Source organism: Pleurodeles waltl, chromosome 3_1 (genome assembly GCF_031143425.1).
Source record: "Pleurodeles waltl isolate 20211129_DDA chromosome 3_1, aPleWal1.hap1.20221129, whole genome shotgun sequence".
Taxonomy (NCBI): Eukaryota; Metazoa; Chordata; class Amphibia; order Caudata; family Salamandridae; genus Pleurodeles; species Pleurodeles waltl.
Window position 1 is genome coordinate 1,656,523,053 of NC_090440.1, and position 17,338 is coordinate 1,656,540,390.

At 44.3% G+C, this 17,338-nt stretch overlaps 1 protein-coding gene across 1 annotated transcript in view; it reads right to left on the reverse strand.

The window, feature by feature from the left end:
• The window catches only part of CHN1 (chimerin 1), a 300,327-nt gene extending 283,434 nt beyond the window's left edge, over positions 1-16,893 (reverse strand). Inside the window, exon 1 of the mRNA XM_069225390.1 lies at positions 16,556-16,893. Coding sequence (XP_069081491.1) covers positions 16,556-16,574 — 19 coding nt within the window. The 5' untranslated portion in view covers positions 16,575-16,893. The remainder of the gene's footprint in view (positions 1-16,555) is intronic.
• Positions 16,894-17,338: the final 445 nt, after the last annotated feature.

Sequence of the window (17,338 nt, forward strand, 5' to 3'; positions counted from 1 at the left end):
CTCGCCTATGCAAGTTATATTGCATTTGCCAATGTGTTTTAGCCATGCTGTACACTAGTGAGACTACTATTCAGCATGGCTTAAAGTTAATGGCATAAAGGAGAATGATGTGTCGTAGTATCATGGAGTAAGTAGAGTGTCCTAGAATGGAGCAGTAAACTAACTTTAAAGGAACAGGGGTCCCTTGAATAAAATGCAACACCAATCCCATAAACAATGATATTAAAGTAGTATGCAAATGGAATGTTTTATGCATTTATTCAATCAAAATATAAAAGATCAAATGTAGTGGGAAAACATCAACAGGGGAAATCCAGAAAGACTGGTATTCGGGCATTACACAAGTTATCTGGATGACCCAATATCACCAATTACAAGAAAAATGTAAAAAGTAACCTATATAGTACAGTGGTTTGGAGGAGGCTGGCCTGGTTTGTAGTGGGTACCAATGGTACTTACACCTTATACCATGTCCATTTATCCCTAATTAGTGACATGTAGGCAGTGTCTAGACGCCAGGCTCTCTAGGGGTAGCTGTAGCCAAGGCTTATCTAGGAGACATGCAAAGCTCATGCAATACCACTGTAGTCACACAGTACTCGCACACATGAAAGAAAATACTAAGTGTTACAAAAATAAAGGTACTTTATTTTAGTGACACAAATGCCAAAAATACCATATAGACTATACTCCCTTAGAAGGTAAGTAATACACCAATTATATACACTAGTATGCAGCAATAGCAATAAAAACAGTTAGAAAACAGTGCAATTAGTGAAAATCACAATGGTTAGAAATGGGCCTAGGGGAAACACAAACCATATACTAAGAAAGTGAAATGCGAATGTCAGTTTCCCACCTAGGCAAGTGTGGTGTGTACAGGGGCGCTGGGAGTATTAGAAAACACCAAAGGTAAGTAATAGAACCCACCTCAGAGCCCAGGAAAGCAGAAGTAAATCACAGTAACTTTCCTAGAACACACAAGAACATGAGAAAGAAGATAATGCAAGAACCAGAAGATACTTCAAGACACAAAGGGTGGATTCCTGGACCTAAAGACCTGTGGAAGAATGGGACTAAGTCCAAGAAGCACAGAAGAGTCCAGGGAGGACAGGAGCCCCTGCTAACCCGAATCAAGGTGAAAAAGAAGAACCACTGGTAAAGAACAACAGTCAGTACTGCACCCAAGAAGATGGATGCGGGTTCGTGGTTGGTGCAGATGATATCCCACACCGGATAGATGATTGCAGTCTGGTTTGCATCGCTGGATTCCACCAACAAGCCTTGGCACAGGCAAAGCTCATGGTTAGCGGAAAATGGCCACCCAGGAGGAGGAGTCAGAGGGGGCTCTCAGCAACTCAGAGAGCCCACGGAATACCAGGCAGCGCACATAGGAGTCCCCAGCATGGGGACAAAGGAGTTGCAAAAGGAGGTCCACGCAGCACAAAAACAAAGGATCCCATGCCGCCAGAGAACCACTCAGGAAGCGGTGCATCTCAGGAAGGAGTGCTGGGGGCCAAAGCTACATGGTACACAAAGAATTTCATAGAAGGATGCCAACAAGCCTTGGCAACTGAAAAACACGTGGTGCACAGGAGTACTGTCTTGCGTGGGAAGGCAGGCTCTTACCTCCACCAAAGTTGGACAGTAGGATGTCAGGACCATCAGGACCACTTCAGTCCACCACCCGTGATGCAGGATCCATGCAACTCGTCAGGAGAGGGGACCCATGAAGATGGTCATCGTTGCAGAGAGGTGCCTGCTGAAGCAGGGGAGTGACTCCTTCACTCCAAGGGAGATTTGTTCATTCTTCTGGTGCAGACTGAAGACAGGCTGTCCTCTGAGGATGCACAACCGGGAAACAGTTGCATTTGATGGCAAGAGCTGGAGATACAATGTTGCAGAAGTCGTCTTTGCTTCGTTGTTGCAGTTTGTGGAGTTCCTGGAGGGTCCAGATGCAGTTTCTTAGGTGAGAAAGTGAAGTAAAGGATGCAGAGTCTTGCAATCTGAATCTGAAGAACCTCTCAAAGGAGAGACCCTAAATAGCCCTGAAAGGGGGATTGGTCAGCTAAACAGGTAAGCACCCATCAGGGGACGGCTCTGACACCCACCTGCTGGCACTGGCCACTCAGATGCTCCCAGAGTTTGCTGCCAACTTGGAATCCAAGATGGCAAAACCCAGGGACCCTCTGGAGGAGCTCTGAACAGCACACCTGGGGTGATGGTCCAGTTTCGTGCCAGAGCAGGGACTGGGGGTACCTGAACCAGTGTAGACTGGATTATGTAAGGAGGACACCAAATGTGCCCTTCAAAGCATTTCCAGTGGCCTGGGGAAGGAAGCTAAGCCTTCCAAACCTATTTCCAAAGGGAGAGGGTGTAACACCCCTCTATCAAAGGAAATCCTTTATTCTGCCTTCCTGGGCTTGAGCTTCTCAACCAACAGGAGGGCAGAAACCTGTCTGAGAGGTGGCAGCAGCTGGAGCTGCCTGGAAAACCTCAGAAGGCTGGAATGGCAATACTGGGGGTCCTCTAAGGAGCCCCCAGAGTGCATGGAATCATACAACCAATGCTTGCAAAAGCCTTGGGGTATGATTCCAACATGTTTGATACCAAACATATCTATGTTCGGAGTTACCATTATGCAGCTGGGAATAGGTAGTGACCTATTTCCAGTACACGTGTAAAATGGCATCCCCACACTCATGAAGTCTGGGAAAATGGTCCTGGAGGTCGTGGGGGCACCTCTGCTAGTGCCGGGGTGGCCTCACACACAGGTACTCTGCACCCTGCCCTCAGGGCTGGAGGGCCTGCTATAGGGGTTACTTATAAGTGACCTGGTGCGGTGTAACTGGCAGTGAAAGGGTGCATGCACCTTTTCACGCAGGCTGCAATGGCAGTTCTGTAGAAGCCATTGCATGGGCTCCCTATGGGTGGCAAAAAAAATGCTGCAGCCCCTAGGGATCTCCTGGAACCCCAATGCCCTCGGTACCTAAGTACCATATACTAGAGACTTATAAGGGGGCACCAGTGTGCCAATCTTGGGTGAAATACTGGGTTACCAGTATGCAACAACCATAATTTAAGGGAGAGAGCATAACTACGGGGGTCCTGATTAGCAGGATCCCAGTAGACACACTCAAACACACTGGCAAACAGGCCAAATATGGGGGTAACCAAGCTAGAAAGAGGCTACTTTCATACAAGGTTAGCATCCACAATAGTGATTTACACGCTGTTATACACCCACTTTTACATGAATGACTCAAATAGTGAATCAAGAAGTCATTAGCTCATAGTACCTATGCTTATGCCAACTTATGTACAATATCACAAATTCAAGTCAAGGTACTTTGGCCGACGATATTTCGATCCCCTAGACAGGTATCAGGATCATCCTAAGCCTTCATTAAGCTTGAGTTAAAAGGGTTACATAGTGCTTGTAACCAAAACGGCGAAGATAAATCTGACTCACGTCTCATATGAGTGACAAGGCAATCAATGGAGATCTGAATCTCTAATCAAGCGCCAATGCCATAAAGTAGTAGTAGAGTGGAGTAGTGTCACAGTGTAATAGAGTGGAGTGGCAGAGTGTCGTAGAGTGGAAAGGCATAAATAATAGTGAACTGGAGTAGAGTGAAGTAAAGTAACATGAACTAGCATAGAGAAAGTTGGGTAGAGTGTTGTTGAGCATAGTACATTGTTGAATAGTGGAGTGGCATAGAGGGCTGTGCAGTGGCGTTGAGTAGAGTATCGTAGATTGAGGTGGCATAGAGTGGTGTGGAGTGGCATAGAGTGGAGTAAAGTGGAATGGAGTGGTGTACAGGGAGTTGTGTAGGGAGTTACAGAGTGAAGAAAGTGTTAGAGTTTAATGGAATAGAGTGTCAGAGTCTAGTATTATGGAGTGTAATGTCAGAGTGGAGTTGGGTGGTCTAGAGTGAAATGGCATAGAGTAGTGGTGCAAAGTAGATTGGCGTAGAGTGTGGTGGTATAGAGTGCGTTGGTTTTGAGTAAAGTGGTGTAGAGTGCATTGACGAAGACAGCACTGGTTTAGCGTACAGTGCAGTAGCGTAGAGTGGTGAAGAGTAGAGGGGAGCAGAGTGGAGTGGCACTGCATAGATTGCAGTTGTTCAGAGTGCTGTGTCAGATTGATGCGGTGCATGGTAGAGTGGAGTGGTGCAAGGTAGAGTGGAGTGGTGCAAGGTAGAGTAGACTGGTGTAGAGTGCAATGGCGGGGTGCAGTGATGCAGAGTAGATTGGCATAGTGTAGTGGCATATAGTACTTTGGTGTAGAGTGCAGTAGAGTGGCATATAGTTGAGTGGTGCAGAGTAGAGTGCAGTGGTGCAGAGTAGAGAGGAGTATAGTTCAGTGGCAGAGAGCAGTGTTGCAGAGTAGAGTGTCATAAAGGGCAGTGGTGTAGAGTAGAGTGGCATAGAGTGCATTGGTGTAGAGTGCAGTCATGTAGAGTGATACAGAGTAGAGAAGAGTGGCTTAGAGTACAGTGGTGCTGAGTAGAATAGAGTGGCATAGAGTAGATTGCTGCAGAGTACAGTATAGTGGTGAAGAGTAGATTGTTGCAGAGTGGAGCATAGTGATGTAGAGTGCAATAGCATAGAGCGGTGCAGAGCAGATTGGAGTGGCGCAAGGTACATTGGAGTGGTGCAGGGTAGATTAGACTGGCATAGCATAGAGTGGAGTTGCGTAGATTATAGTCGCATAGAGGAGATGATTTCAAAGTAGAGTGAAGGGCCTACAGTGGAGTAGTGTAGAGTATAGTAGATTACAGTGCAGTGGTGCAGAAAAGAGTGCAGTGGGACAGAGTACAGTGTCATTGAATGCATGCAGAGGTGCAGAGTAGAGTGGCGTGGAGTTCAGTGGCAGAGTGCAATGTTGCAGATTAGAGGGTCGCAGAGTACAGTGGTGTATTGTAAAGTGGCATAGAGTGCAGTCGCCAAGAGTGCTGTGGCGCAGAGTACAGTGGCATTGAAAGCAGTGGAATAGAGTGCTGCGGTGCAGAGTAGATTGGCATAGAGTGCAGTGGCATAGAGTGCATTGGATTTGAGTAAAGTGGTGAAGAGTGTAGGGGTGTATTGTGCAATGGTTAGAGTAGAATAGCATAGATTGCAGTGGCGTAGTGTAGAGTGCTGCAGAGTAGAGTGGTGTAGAGTAGAGTGGTACAGCATAGATTGCAGTGGCGTAGAGTAGCACAGAGTGGAGAAAAGTGGTGTAGGGTGCAGTGGCATAGGGTAGATTGTTTCAGAGTACAGTGAAGAAAAGATAGAGAAAAGATAATATACTTCAATATGCTGAAGTATGTAACGATAACAACATAAATAATAACGCTAGACATAACGGCCCAAAATGAAATATGGCTTCTCCCTGTTAGCCACTCTATAATCAAGCCCTTCATTACCTAGATAACAAAACATTAAATATAAATGTTAGAAAAATATACCCTTCTAATAGCTAAATTGTTGTGTGAAAAGGTAAAATCTGGGCCCAATCTTGACTTCACTGTTTCACCAACTGGTGTGATCCAAGGCAAATACAAACATTGTGTTTCACAGAGTCTCCTTTCTAGCCTGCAGGTGTCAGGCTGAGTGGGACTCCATTATCTCTTTAGATCTTGCTCAATGTCTTGCAGCTCCTCTTGAAGGCATCCTGCAGTGCTCCTCTTCAAGGCAGCAGGTGATGCAGACAGTAATCATCCAAAACTCTTTTCTCCTCCTCGTGCCCTTTGTTCTTATGAGCACCCTTAATGCCCACAGGTGTGAACAGGACAAACAAAAGAGCAGAGGGCGCAGGGGGCCTCCTGACTCACCTTCATTCTGTTACCATCAGATTGGAGGATGGTCGGTACAGGGCTGTTATAAGTAGCGCTTTTGTGCGCTAATGGCCCTCTGAATAATAGATGTGAGAGGGGAAATTGTGTCCCCTTGTCCCCCCCACCTTCGTCCCCCACCCTCCAAAATCTGGGGGGGATACATCCCCCGCGTCCCCCACACTTCCTACGCCCATGGCCATTACGGGTTAAGTTAGCGGTCGTCAGAAGTAATAAATACTACAGTGAGAAGTGGCGCTATTCAGCTTTGGTGAAGAAGCAGTTGAAAGAACAAGCATTTGCAATGCAATGGGTCTCGCGTTTGCTCGAGTTACAGCTATTAGCGTTGTAAATTCCTAACTGGGCTTTTCTTAACACATAAATTGAAAATGTATTGTAAAACAGTTGACATAAGCGAGCCAGTTCAAAGCGCCACGGCCGCCATGAGGCACGGCCGCCATGAGCCTGAGCACGAAGGAGAGACATAAAAAGAAAAATAACTTTGGTTGCAGTCAAACATATCAGCAAACGTGCTATTATCCATGTAACAGGGTCGATGGCCAAAGCGGTAACAAAATTGCCCCAAGGAGGGACAAACCTAAAGCATTTACTAATGATAAAGGATTTTTGAAAGGCAAGCCCACAAACGAGTGAAAGTGATGGGGGTCAGGTGGGTGTGGTTAAAAGCCCACATAGATTCCAACATGTCGGAAAGGCAGAGATTGTGAGCTGCTATGCTTGACCTAAAAATGACGACTATGAGAAAATCAGGACTAGGAATGCAAAAGTGTCCCCTTGATTTCTGCAAATAAGGAGAAAGATCTGAAAAAATGACTTACTTGAAGTAACATAAGTGGGAGTCAGTGTGAGGCATGGAAAAGAGTCCAATCAACCTAAGAATACTGAACAGGAAAATATCAAATAAATGAAAGGCAAATACAATAAAATGGACCATAAATATCCGACTAATGTGGTTATTCAGAATAAGCAAGTGGGGAAAGTGACAAATATGCAGCAGTGCCCAAGTTCCTGTCCATACAACAGGATGTAGAGTACCGGGCCAAACTCTTTTAGAGAAAACTGCTTGTAAAAGTAGAATATTAGATAATTAATTGAATCTATAACCTAGTGTGACACCGATATGGAGATAAAAACACGTAGTGATTAGATTAGGAAAAAGTCATATGGGTGGATGTTATAAAATAACAGGCACCTCGAAGTCCATTAAAAAAACAAGGAAGAAATAGATCAAAACAGTAAAATGTGGAAACAGAAAATGAATTAGGATCCCCGACAGAGAATCTACTTAATTAAGTAACAGCGTTGTGTCACTATGTTTGATATTATTATGAAAGAGGAATCTTGGTGACAAATTGACAAGTTCTCCAGTAACCAAAGGCAAGAGAGAAGTAGGTGGCCTTACACAAAAACAGTTCTCACTTCAATTACGTCTGCATCATTCTCACTGGATGAAACAACGATAACCGAATGAGATAATTGTTTAGTTCCAACTATGAATTACACGAAGCCTACACTGTCATTAAATGATGTTCGTCCTTTCATTGACCCAATGTTAGCCTCAAAAATTTTGGGGACAAATCTGAATATCATTGACACAACATCAAGTCATTTAGAAAACTTTACGGTGAATTCTGACCGTAAAGTAGATCCTGCAAGTTCTGGTAAAACGTCAGGCAGTTTGAATATGTGTGGGACAGCTCAACCTCAAACAGTGTCTCCTTCCTTTCGAAGATGATCTATGAGCAGTCCTAAATGAAGTTCTGAAAACACTAATAAGACTCAGGGGTCGATTACGACTTCGGCGGACAGAAAAGGCCATCCGCTGAAGTCCCAACGGCCAAGTGTTACAACTGTCGTCCCATCTCTAGGAGGTGCTGTAAACAGACCATCTGTAGCCTGGAATCATCATTAACACTCACCCAGAGTCACTTTCTGACTCCTGTTTGCCTCCCTTTTCAATATGGCATGCTATAAAAGAGCTACTTTGCGCCCCACGGTCTTCAGGTCCCATAATGCACTTCCTGGTAGTCAGTAAGACCTGTAATCTTCTGTCCATTGCTTCTTATAGGAAAAGTCCAGTTGTTCCTGTATGCTGGATTCTCTCCTCCAGGACTTGAGAGACTGAAACTGCACACGCCTGTGACCTATCTTGTGCAGCCCAGCCATGTGACTACGCCCTGGGCTTCCTGCTGCCTGGAACTGCTTATAAGCTGCCATTCCCTAAAGCTCCTCGTCACGCATCGGACTTTGATTCCTTTGTGTTCCAGACCCCTTATTAGATTGTGTTCCAGCCCTGTTCCTGTTCTGCTTCTGCCTGAACCTGATCTTTATTTTCCCAGTCCTGTTCCAGCCAGAGTCTGGTCTCTGTTTCATAGCCTTGTTCCTGTTTGTTTCAGCCAGAGCCTGCTTTCTGTTTCCCAGTCCTGTTCCTGCTTGTTCCAGCTCCCTGTATTCCAGTCCTGTTCCTGCTTGTTCCAGCCAGAGCCTGCTCCCTGTTCCTGCCTTTGTCCCCTAGTGTGTTCCTTCTGTTTCTGTTTCCTCTTAGGTTATTGTATCAGGTAAGTGTACTATCAGTCATCACCTGTGTATAAGTGTTTTCCTTTGTACTGGGGTTAGCTACAGGTTTCCAGGAGGCAATTGAAGCCCCCATCCTTTGTCTAGTGTTGTATGTAGTCTTTTGTGCCTAACAGTGACAGTGTGCTATTGCTGTTTTCCAGGAATTGCCACTGTGTTTCCAGCTGGACCCACAAGGGCTAGTCTTGTGTATATGTAAGTACAATCCTTGTTTGTGCCCTAAGGGTCCAGAGACAGAATCACTTCTGCTGCCTCCTTTTTATGGGGCTTGCGGGGTGACTATCTGTAAGAGCAATCTGCCCAGAGGCATTGATGTTCAATGTTGCTGTGGGAAGTTCTGAGCCCTGCCCTGTGTGCAACCTCAGTGATAACCCCAGCGTGTTTGTCCATTACTGATCTGTACCCTGTTTGTTCACTACGGTTGCTCTGCCTTCACTTTCCTGTTTTCTGTGCCTTACCATAGCTGTCCTTTCCCCGTGTATGCCTTTAGCTGCTCTTCTGCTTCGCTACACTACTTCCTTGGGAGATATTCTGTGACCTCAAGGGGTATCCCAACCAGAGTCCTCACAAGACCCGCCCGAAAACTTGACACCAGGTTGCCGCCAGTATGGCTGCCTTCCCACGGGCCCCATTAAGAGTTTCCCGCTAGGTCAGCGGGTAACGGCCTACAACATTGATACCAGCTCATAATAGAGCGGGCGGCAATGCTGTAGTGCGTAGGGTGCACCAGCACCCATCACAATGTTCACTGTCGGCAACGCATACAGTGAACATCGCAACGGGGTTGGCCAGGGGGACCCCTGCACTGTGCATGCCAAGTGCAATGGCAGTGCAGGGGCCCACCACACCCCATCTCCGGCAGCAGTTACATGGTGGTGTAACCACCATGTAACCGCTGGTGGGGAAGGGGGTCTTAATCCCCAGGGCGGTGCTGCTTGCAGCGCTACCCTGGCAGATTAGGACCACCAGCACCGCCAGTCCCTCCTATGGAGGAAAACTGGCAGTCCGACCATGGCGCTACCACCACGGTCGTAATGTGGCTGTCTGACTGCCACACTGGCAGCGGTCTGACCGCCAGCACGACCCTGGCGGTCTCAAGACCGCCAGGGGCGTAATGAGGCCCTCAGTCTCTAATAGCTGGTAAGGCACAAAGTACAGAAATTATGTACTATAAACAGATGTGGACGTAAACTGACAGGAATTGAATTAGGTGATTTATAATCCCCATTAGTTGTGAAGAAGGTGTAGGGGAACGAGATCAGAAAACTAAACTTGGGGTCAGGGTTTGAAGTAACTGGTTTAAATACAACTGCATCTGAAATGCATTTACAAGAAGGAAAAATAAATGTAAGAAGTTAAGAAATAATGAGGTGATACAAAGCACCTAATACAAAGGAACACAAAGAAAGGACAACAAAAAAAATCAAATTCAGAGGGGTGACTGTTCAAGATAAACTAATGATAAAAATGGGAACAGTAAAAAATGAATCCCTGTGCTTCCAAATTTAATCTACCTAAACCTACCAAAGTAAAATCTATCTTATTATTTAGGGATATCTTCAGGAATGGAGGAGAGTATACTGTTCTGAATAGAATGTGTGAAATGCTACATTTTGTGTTATCAGTGCACGTAGCGCTGGCTAGTGATATTGACTTAGTATCAGTCACTCGAAAATTGTGGATGATATAGTCTTAAATAAAACAATTGTCTTTCTATTTGGAAAAAACGCAGCATTCATCAATTCAGTGAACAACAGCTAAAATGTTTACACAATATGTATGACAAAGAAGGCACTCCTTCTCTTACAGGTTTGTTTTTTTAGGAGTACAGTTGATTTTATTAGGAATTAGAGGTTTTACAAAAACCTAAAAAGTTTATGAATATCAATAAAAATGTTATAGAAGTGACTATAAAACTTCAAAAATAAAAGCATATATCCAGCATTGCAAATTCTTTCACTCAGCTGGTTTTCAGCTATAACATACTAAAATAATACACAGTGTAACAGATTTCATTTTTGTTTCTCCCTTTAGAGACTACCTCCCACTTATTAAATTAAATGTACCATAAACCACAAAAGTGTGTGGTTCTGCGTGAAAAGAAGAAAGAGGAGAGGGAAGCTGTCAATAGGGAAAGGGCTAATCAACAGGATTGGGGATCTGACTGATCAGAAGGCCGCTACAAACTTACGATATCAGGGCAGGACTAGCCTGTCATTACACAATCTGATTCCCCTTTCAACATGGTGGCCACTACCAACGGACAGTCTAGCTTTCTTCCGTTTCTCACTTCACTCGTTTGTCCTGCATCAGATACCTATCAGATATGCTTTATAAACCCTCACCCTGGCAGCCTCATTACCTCCAGGCTAGCAGAGGAGGGTAGGTCATGGGCACTTTACCGGGTTGAACCACGTGAGTACTTGGACAATTGGCTTATGTGGGAGTGACTTTTTACAGTTCTTCTCCTGGACAATTGTGTGGTCCTCTGCCCTATCCTAAGGGGCAGAAGTCTATCTCAAATAGGGTAAGATGTCTATCACCTGTATTTGGGACTAAAATAAAGTGACGCACCACGTTCCTTGCGTGGATTTGGCACTGTGTCCTGTGTTTTCATATGTGGTCACGTGCTTGTTAATGTATTCCTTTTTAAAGGTGCACATATCACTGTGGGGCAAAAGTTCGCCCACAGCATGTTTTGACATTGACCTATATGCAATGAGGGAGATATCACCCCAGTTCCCTCATTGATGATACCCTTATTAGCGGTCTTTTCTTTCACAGGTCGGATTTTTGGTGTCCTGTACCAAAGAAGGTATAGCTGACAACACACATTTTGATTGGGTATCATAATTTACACACATCTTGATTCTTAATCAGGTGTAGGTTAGGTGTCACATTTCTGGTCCTGATGAATTGCCCAAGATCCGGTTGGACCACATAAGGCAAGAAACATGTTGACCCTGAACCACGTTTCCTGAGCTATCAAGGTTCATTAGTTACCAGGACAGCCACTGTCTGTTTTTACCTGTGTCAAGGAGACCACCATATTAAACCTCATTAGGTACTTGTGAGACATTTCTAACGACTCTCTTCAAGACACTACACTCACTGCACCCTCACTAAAACACATCATCACAGCATCCTACTCTAAACATCTCCGGCAAAGAGCCCTCTTGAGAGGCCCATTAGACATTGCAATGCAACCCAGTTTCTGTATCAGAGCATTTAGCTGACAGAAAAAAGAAATTATCAAGTCTTCTCAGTTACCATTTGTTGCACAACTAATGGCCAAGTGCAGATCAACAACAGAATCAAAATGTATTCAGCCTTATAAAACAATCCAGCTAAGCTAATTTCTAAGCAGGATACTGCTTCGGTGTGGATTTACTATCATGAGGGTCCATCAGCTTTTCCACTGCACTTTTCAGCAAAGACGTAGGTAGAATCCAGCCCTATGCAACTTTTCCACATATACAAACCAGATTTACATTAGCATTAAATGCAGTTAAGTAAAAAGTGCAAAATTATTAACAGTTATTATAAATACACGAGTACCAACTGCTTCAATGTCCAAACTGAGTCATGAAACAAATGTAAGCCTGTTATATAATAATATATGTTAATAATGTTACTTTGGTCCGGTAAGCAGAGTACAAAGATCTTTTCTTTATAGAGGTAAATTCCATCACTTTTGTTTTGCTGTGATTTAAGGTTGCTAAGCTCTGAATATCTCAACGGAGCAGCAAATGCCTTCTGCAACTCAAGTGGAGTTTGGGCAAACAACACTCTATCTAATGGGAAGGTCAAAAACAGTGAAGTACAGAACTAATTTTTTCGGGAAAAGTTTTTACTGGTGTAAAGATTTCAGGAACGTCAAGTGGGTAAAAGCTAAATACTAAGAATACCAATATGCATATACACATCAAGTGAACATTTGAATATATTCAGCCTCTGAAGTAGCCAGTGTTAGAAAGCCTGACTGTAACCGAGGTATCTTTATAAGGCAGCCTGACCACTGCTAACAAATATTGATCTTTTCCCCCAAGCAAACAATTTTACCCATAAAACTGTGAACTTTTAGTCAAACGATGTTTGATAATCGAAGAAGGGACAAATTAATCACCTAGTTTCAAAGCTCGATCAGAAAGACATGAAAAAAAAAAAAAAACATGTAACTGAAGAAAGAGACAGGGACAACAGACCACGTCCGACATTTTCATCAGGTGCTATTTTCACCAAAAGTCCAGGTGAGACCAAACTTTAGCAAAAATGTTTGCTGCAACATGCAAATATGGTGTCATTCTACAATTCTACAGGTCTAAATCCGTACATTGTACAGTATTTCCATTACTTAGAAACTAGTAGGTCAGTTGACATGCACCTAAATGAGGAGTATGGCATTTGTCAGTATAACACAGGGAAACCCATCAAGACCAGGCACCCTATATATTCTAGTTGTATAAGTCATCTAACTGATCAGCTTCTACTAGTAAGATTGCATTATAACGATATGTGGCATGCTCAGAGCTAATATACTCAGTGGCATGTAGGGAACCAATACAGGTCTCTCAACAAAAGGCAAAAATGTGATTATTGGGGACAGTCAAAGATTCGTCAAAGCAATTAATTCTTAAAAATACACAAAGTATATTTAATGTTACTCGCTTCATGTACATTATCTGCACCCAATCTGACATTCAAAGTTCAGCAAAAATTATTCATTTATCCAAGTGAATGCCTTATGGCAGTGGTTCCCAACCTTTTGGTTTCTGTGTACCCCCACTTTAACATTAATGGAACCCAGGGACCCCCACTGAATCATCATGGGACTCCGGGGACCCCCGTCTGAGTCATTACTGGAAGCTTGGGACCTAATTTGTCAATATTTTTTTAATTTTCTAGGCTCTCGCGGACCCCCCCTGAGAAGGCTTTGCGGACCCCCAGGGGTCCCCGGACCACAGGCTGGGAACCACTGCCTTATGGTATAACCAGAAGCAATCTGCATAACGTTGGGGAAGAGGTTATGAATTATTACCAATTAAGACCGAAACCACATGGTATCCTATTTTGACATGCCGAATGGCCCTGCAAAACAGAACTGGTGTAAAACTGCAACATGTGGTAATAGTATTTGCCCCAGTTGTGTTTATCAGGAGATTTCTCCTGACAACTTAGAATGAAGGGCTTGGATATACAGACAACCAATAAAAAGTGGGCCTTATGAATAAAGCATCATATAAATATGTACAAAATGCAACATACCATATACGGCAGGATCCAGCATTGAGACTCTCTTCAATCAAGATAGACGTTGAAAAAGTAATCTGTTAGTCTTCGTAGAAAGAGATCAGTAGTATTTGAAATCTAAAACATCAATTAGACTTACATGAGAGTGTCTAGGTAATGCTGATATTTCCCTCATGTGAAGATTCTTCCTGATCACTGTAGGAGGTTTTTCATAATGAAAATTAGACTAGATACCAATACTATGTCTGCTGGCTCAGATTTGACCTCAAGGTTAAGTGGCAATCAGTGGAGATTTATGTGTGGTTTGAATGTAAAATTCTATATTGCACATATTTTATTGGATTGTTTAATGTTACGATATTCGATTTTAACACCCCTGTTTCTAAAATATAGATACATCTCTCACCAACCAGCAATGATTTACAAATGAACATGTATGGCTCATATTTGGTATTTGGGTGGAGCCGATATTAATTAGCTGTTTAAAATTGTTTTAGGATTTTACATTTCTATTTTAAGTGGTGTATATACAATTTATTTTTGCAGGCTACTTATCTATATACATATTTTTAACCTGAACGGAAATGCAGTTTTGCCTTTTCATAGGATGTAAATACAGACATTATTAACCAACTCAACAGTACTTATTTATTCAAACTCGGTATATTGAAGGCCTTAACAGATCCCACTATTTTCAAACAGACCGCAATTGAAAGCTCTCGAGGAGTTAGTTACCTTACCAGCTAAGCAAAACAGACCTGAGATCAGTTTTATGCGAGTATGTTCCATTTTTTATAGCGACAAACCTGAGCCACAGGTAGTAACTGGTCTGCCAATGAGTTGTATAGTCTTGGTTTGTGTCTCTATTCTAGTGATGAATATGTTTTTATGTACGTAATATAAATAGGAAGAGGCACTGGTTCCTTTTCACTGTAGGGGGTGTTCTCATTGTATAGTTGTTAGCTACAACCATCGCAACATAACATAACGTGATCAGATGCGTTCTAGAAAGAAAACGTAGATCTTCAGCAGAAAGTGAACAGGCAGGAGGGAAAATTGCCAGTTGAACTCATGCAACACCTGGCCAGAAACTTTCATTGTCTTACTAATGGTGATCAACACTCCTTAAGAGAAAACAAGTTGACCCAGGTCCTTACTAAAGGCCCCAAAATACTTGTACATGTGTTGAATAGCTGTAGGCCCCTGAAAGTGGAATAACCAGTAGTAGGTCTCGTTGCCACAATTTGGTTACTTCTAGGAAATCAATGAAGAGTTTAATTAAGTTAGGAACGCCTCCTGCACATATCAATCAATCAATCAATCAATCAATCAATCACTGCATTTGTAAAGCGCGCTACATACCCGCGAGGGTCTCAAGGCGCTGGGGAGGGAGGGGGTGCTACTGGTTGAAGAGCCAGGTCTTGAGGAGTCTTCTGAAGGCCAGCAGGTCCAGGGTCTGTCGTAGGATGGTGGGGAGAGTGTTCCAGGTCTTGGCGGCGAGGTAGGAGAAGGATCTGCCGCCAGCGGTGGTTTTTCGGATGCGGGTGACTGTGGCGAGGGCGAGGTTTGCTGAGCGGAGGCTTTGGGTGGGGGTGTGGAAGCTGAGTCGGTTGTTGAGGTAGGTGGGTCCGGTGTTGTGCAGTGCTTTGTGTGCGTGGCTCCCCGTTTTGTTGACAGGGAGCCAGTGCAGGCCTCTCAGGTGGAGTGTGATGTGGCTGGGGCGGGGGACATTGAGGATGAGTCGGGCCGATGCGTTCTGGATGCGCTGGAGTCGTCTCAGGAGCTTGTTTGTAGTTCCTGAGTAGAGGGCGTTCCCGAGGACCTTACCTTGAGCTGGCAAGGTGACTAGGTAAGTAAAGTTCTAACTGTTGACATCTTGTATTGCTTGCAGGTCACAAGTTCAAATCACAGCAGAGCTGCGCCAGTCGTTCATGCTTCTGAGGTTGATAAATTGAGAACCCTTAAAATTGGAGATACTGTCACTGATTGTTTACAATGCTTATAACCTGCAAAAAATGTATTAAGTGCTACATAAAAAACAATGTAGTAGTATGTGCAAACGTTCTGGGCTAGAACATTTGAATGCATAGGTTCAAAAGTAAGAAAGATATGGAGGACAGTAAATGAAGAGGGCTACTGGTGTGGCAGAAAAAAAGAGGGGAACAGTAAGGGCGTATTCGGTCACGTAGGCACGGATAGTTTGCCAGGTAATATATATATTTAAAAAAGAAAACAGTGTAATGTAGTGGGACTGATTGGCATTGATGTGCCAATTGATACGAGCACAAGTGTCGTCAGAAGACAAAATGTTAAGTTCTTTCGCGACAACAGAGAGCAGACATGCCAGGGATGGAGTGGCCAGCATGTTAAAATGAACGAGTACGAGCGCTGAAGTACACGCGTTACTGAAATTGTTTCAGATGGTGTGCCCGCGACTGTAGAAGGGCAGAGGGTTAACTTACGACAGTGAAACCGGCATGTTAGTTTCACGTGTAGGAAAAGAACAGCTGGTGATTAATAGGATCGATGTAACTACTGTCTGGTTTCCTTGTAAGGAACGCGCATGCAATGCGACTGAAACACATGCAAATGTCTTGTACAAACACTTGATTAAATAGGTGGTCATAATAAAATCACTAACGACGGGTACTCGGGTGCTCCTGCAGCCAAATCTTCATTATGAGCCGCAGCAGGGCTAAATTTAGCAGGAGTACACGCCCATGGCTCTGCCTGAGGAAACAATGGGAAGGAGCTCTTCTCAGACAGTTATACTGTCTCAGGCGGCAGACACAATCCCTGTATCACAGTCTGTCACTTTCGCAGAATCAGTCACAAAGGAATATAGCCACTTCGGATACGATAAATATAAATTGTACGTGTGTGTGACTTACCAAACAGTGTCAGTGCCATGGTAAGGCTTTAGGTTCAGCGTGTGAAGACCAGTTGCCAATGCGCAAAAAGCGGTCTCCGCAGGAAACGCTGCACCACCACAAAGTTAGGGGCAAGTCAGCACACAAAGGCGTGCTCGTGACTGTAAGCACAGCACGCTCAGCTGTGCCACGGGACGCACGTTCTCATGGTGGGGGCGTCACGGGCAGAGTCGGGATACGGTAATCGCCGGGAGCGGTGCGGTCACGGTGGCAGGGGTCAGGCAATCACTCTCGGGCTGACGCTTGCACATGCGCTCACACACCATCCTCCGGAGCCTGGGCAGCCATCTTGCCGTAGCACATGACCCGCCTCACATCCTGCAGCGGCGCTGCTACTGCTTCGTTACCATGACAACAGCGTAGGGCTCCACTCCCATCCTCTACCTAAAGACAGCGGGGACAGGGGTGCACGCTGCTGCTCACATTTCTGAGAAGTACAGTGGTATCATAGGTTACGATTGACACAACATTTCATTCATGAGAACGTTTTAGTAAACAATGTGAACGTTTGAGTGTACAGGATGGCGTGTGGCAATGGAAAGTCATATGCATCAAGTGCTATTTATTGGGTGTGAGTTTCCCACTTTGAAACACAGTGAGTGTTCAGTGGTACTGAATGGTGTTCAATACCAGCCTGTATTGTGTGCAGCATCTTGAAGGTATGCGCACTAGAACCCTCGTGGTTCTGGGCTATCAACAGGAAGTACTTAATGGTTGTGAGATGTTAAGGTGTGGTTAATAGAA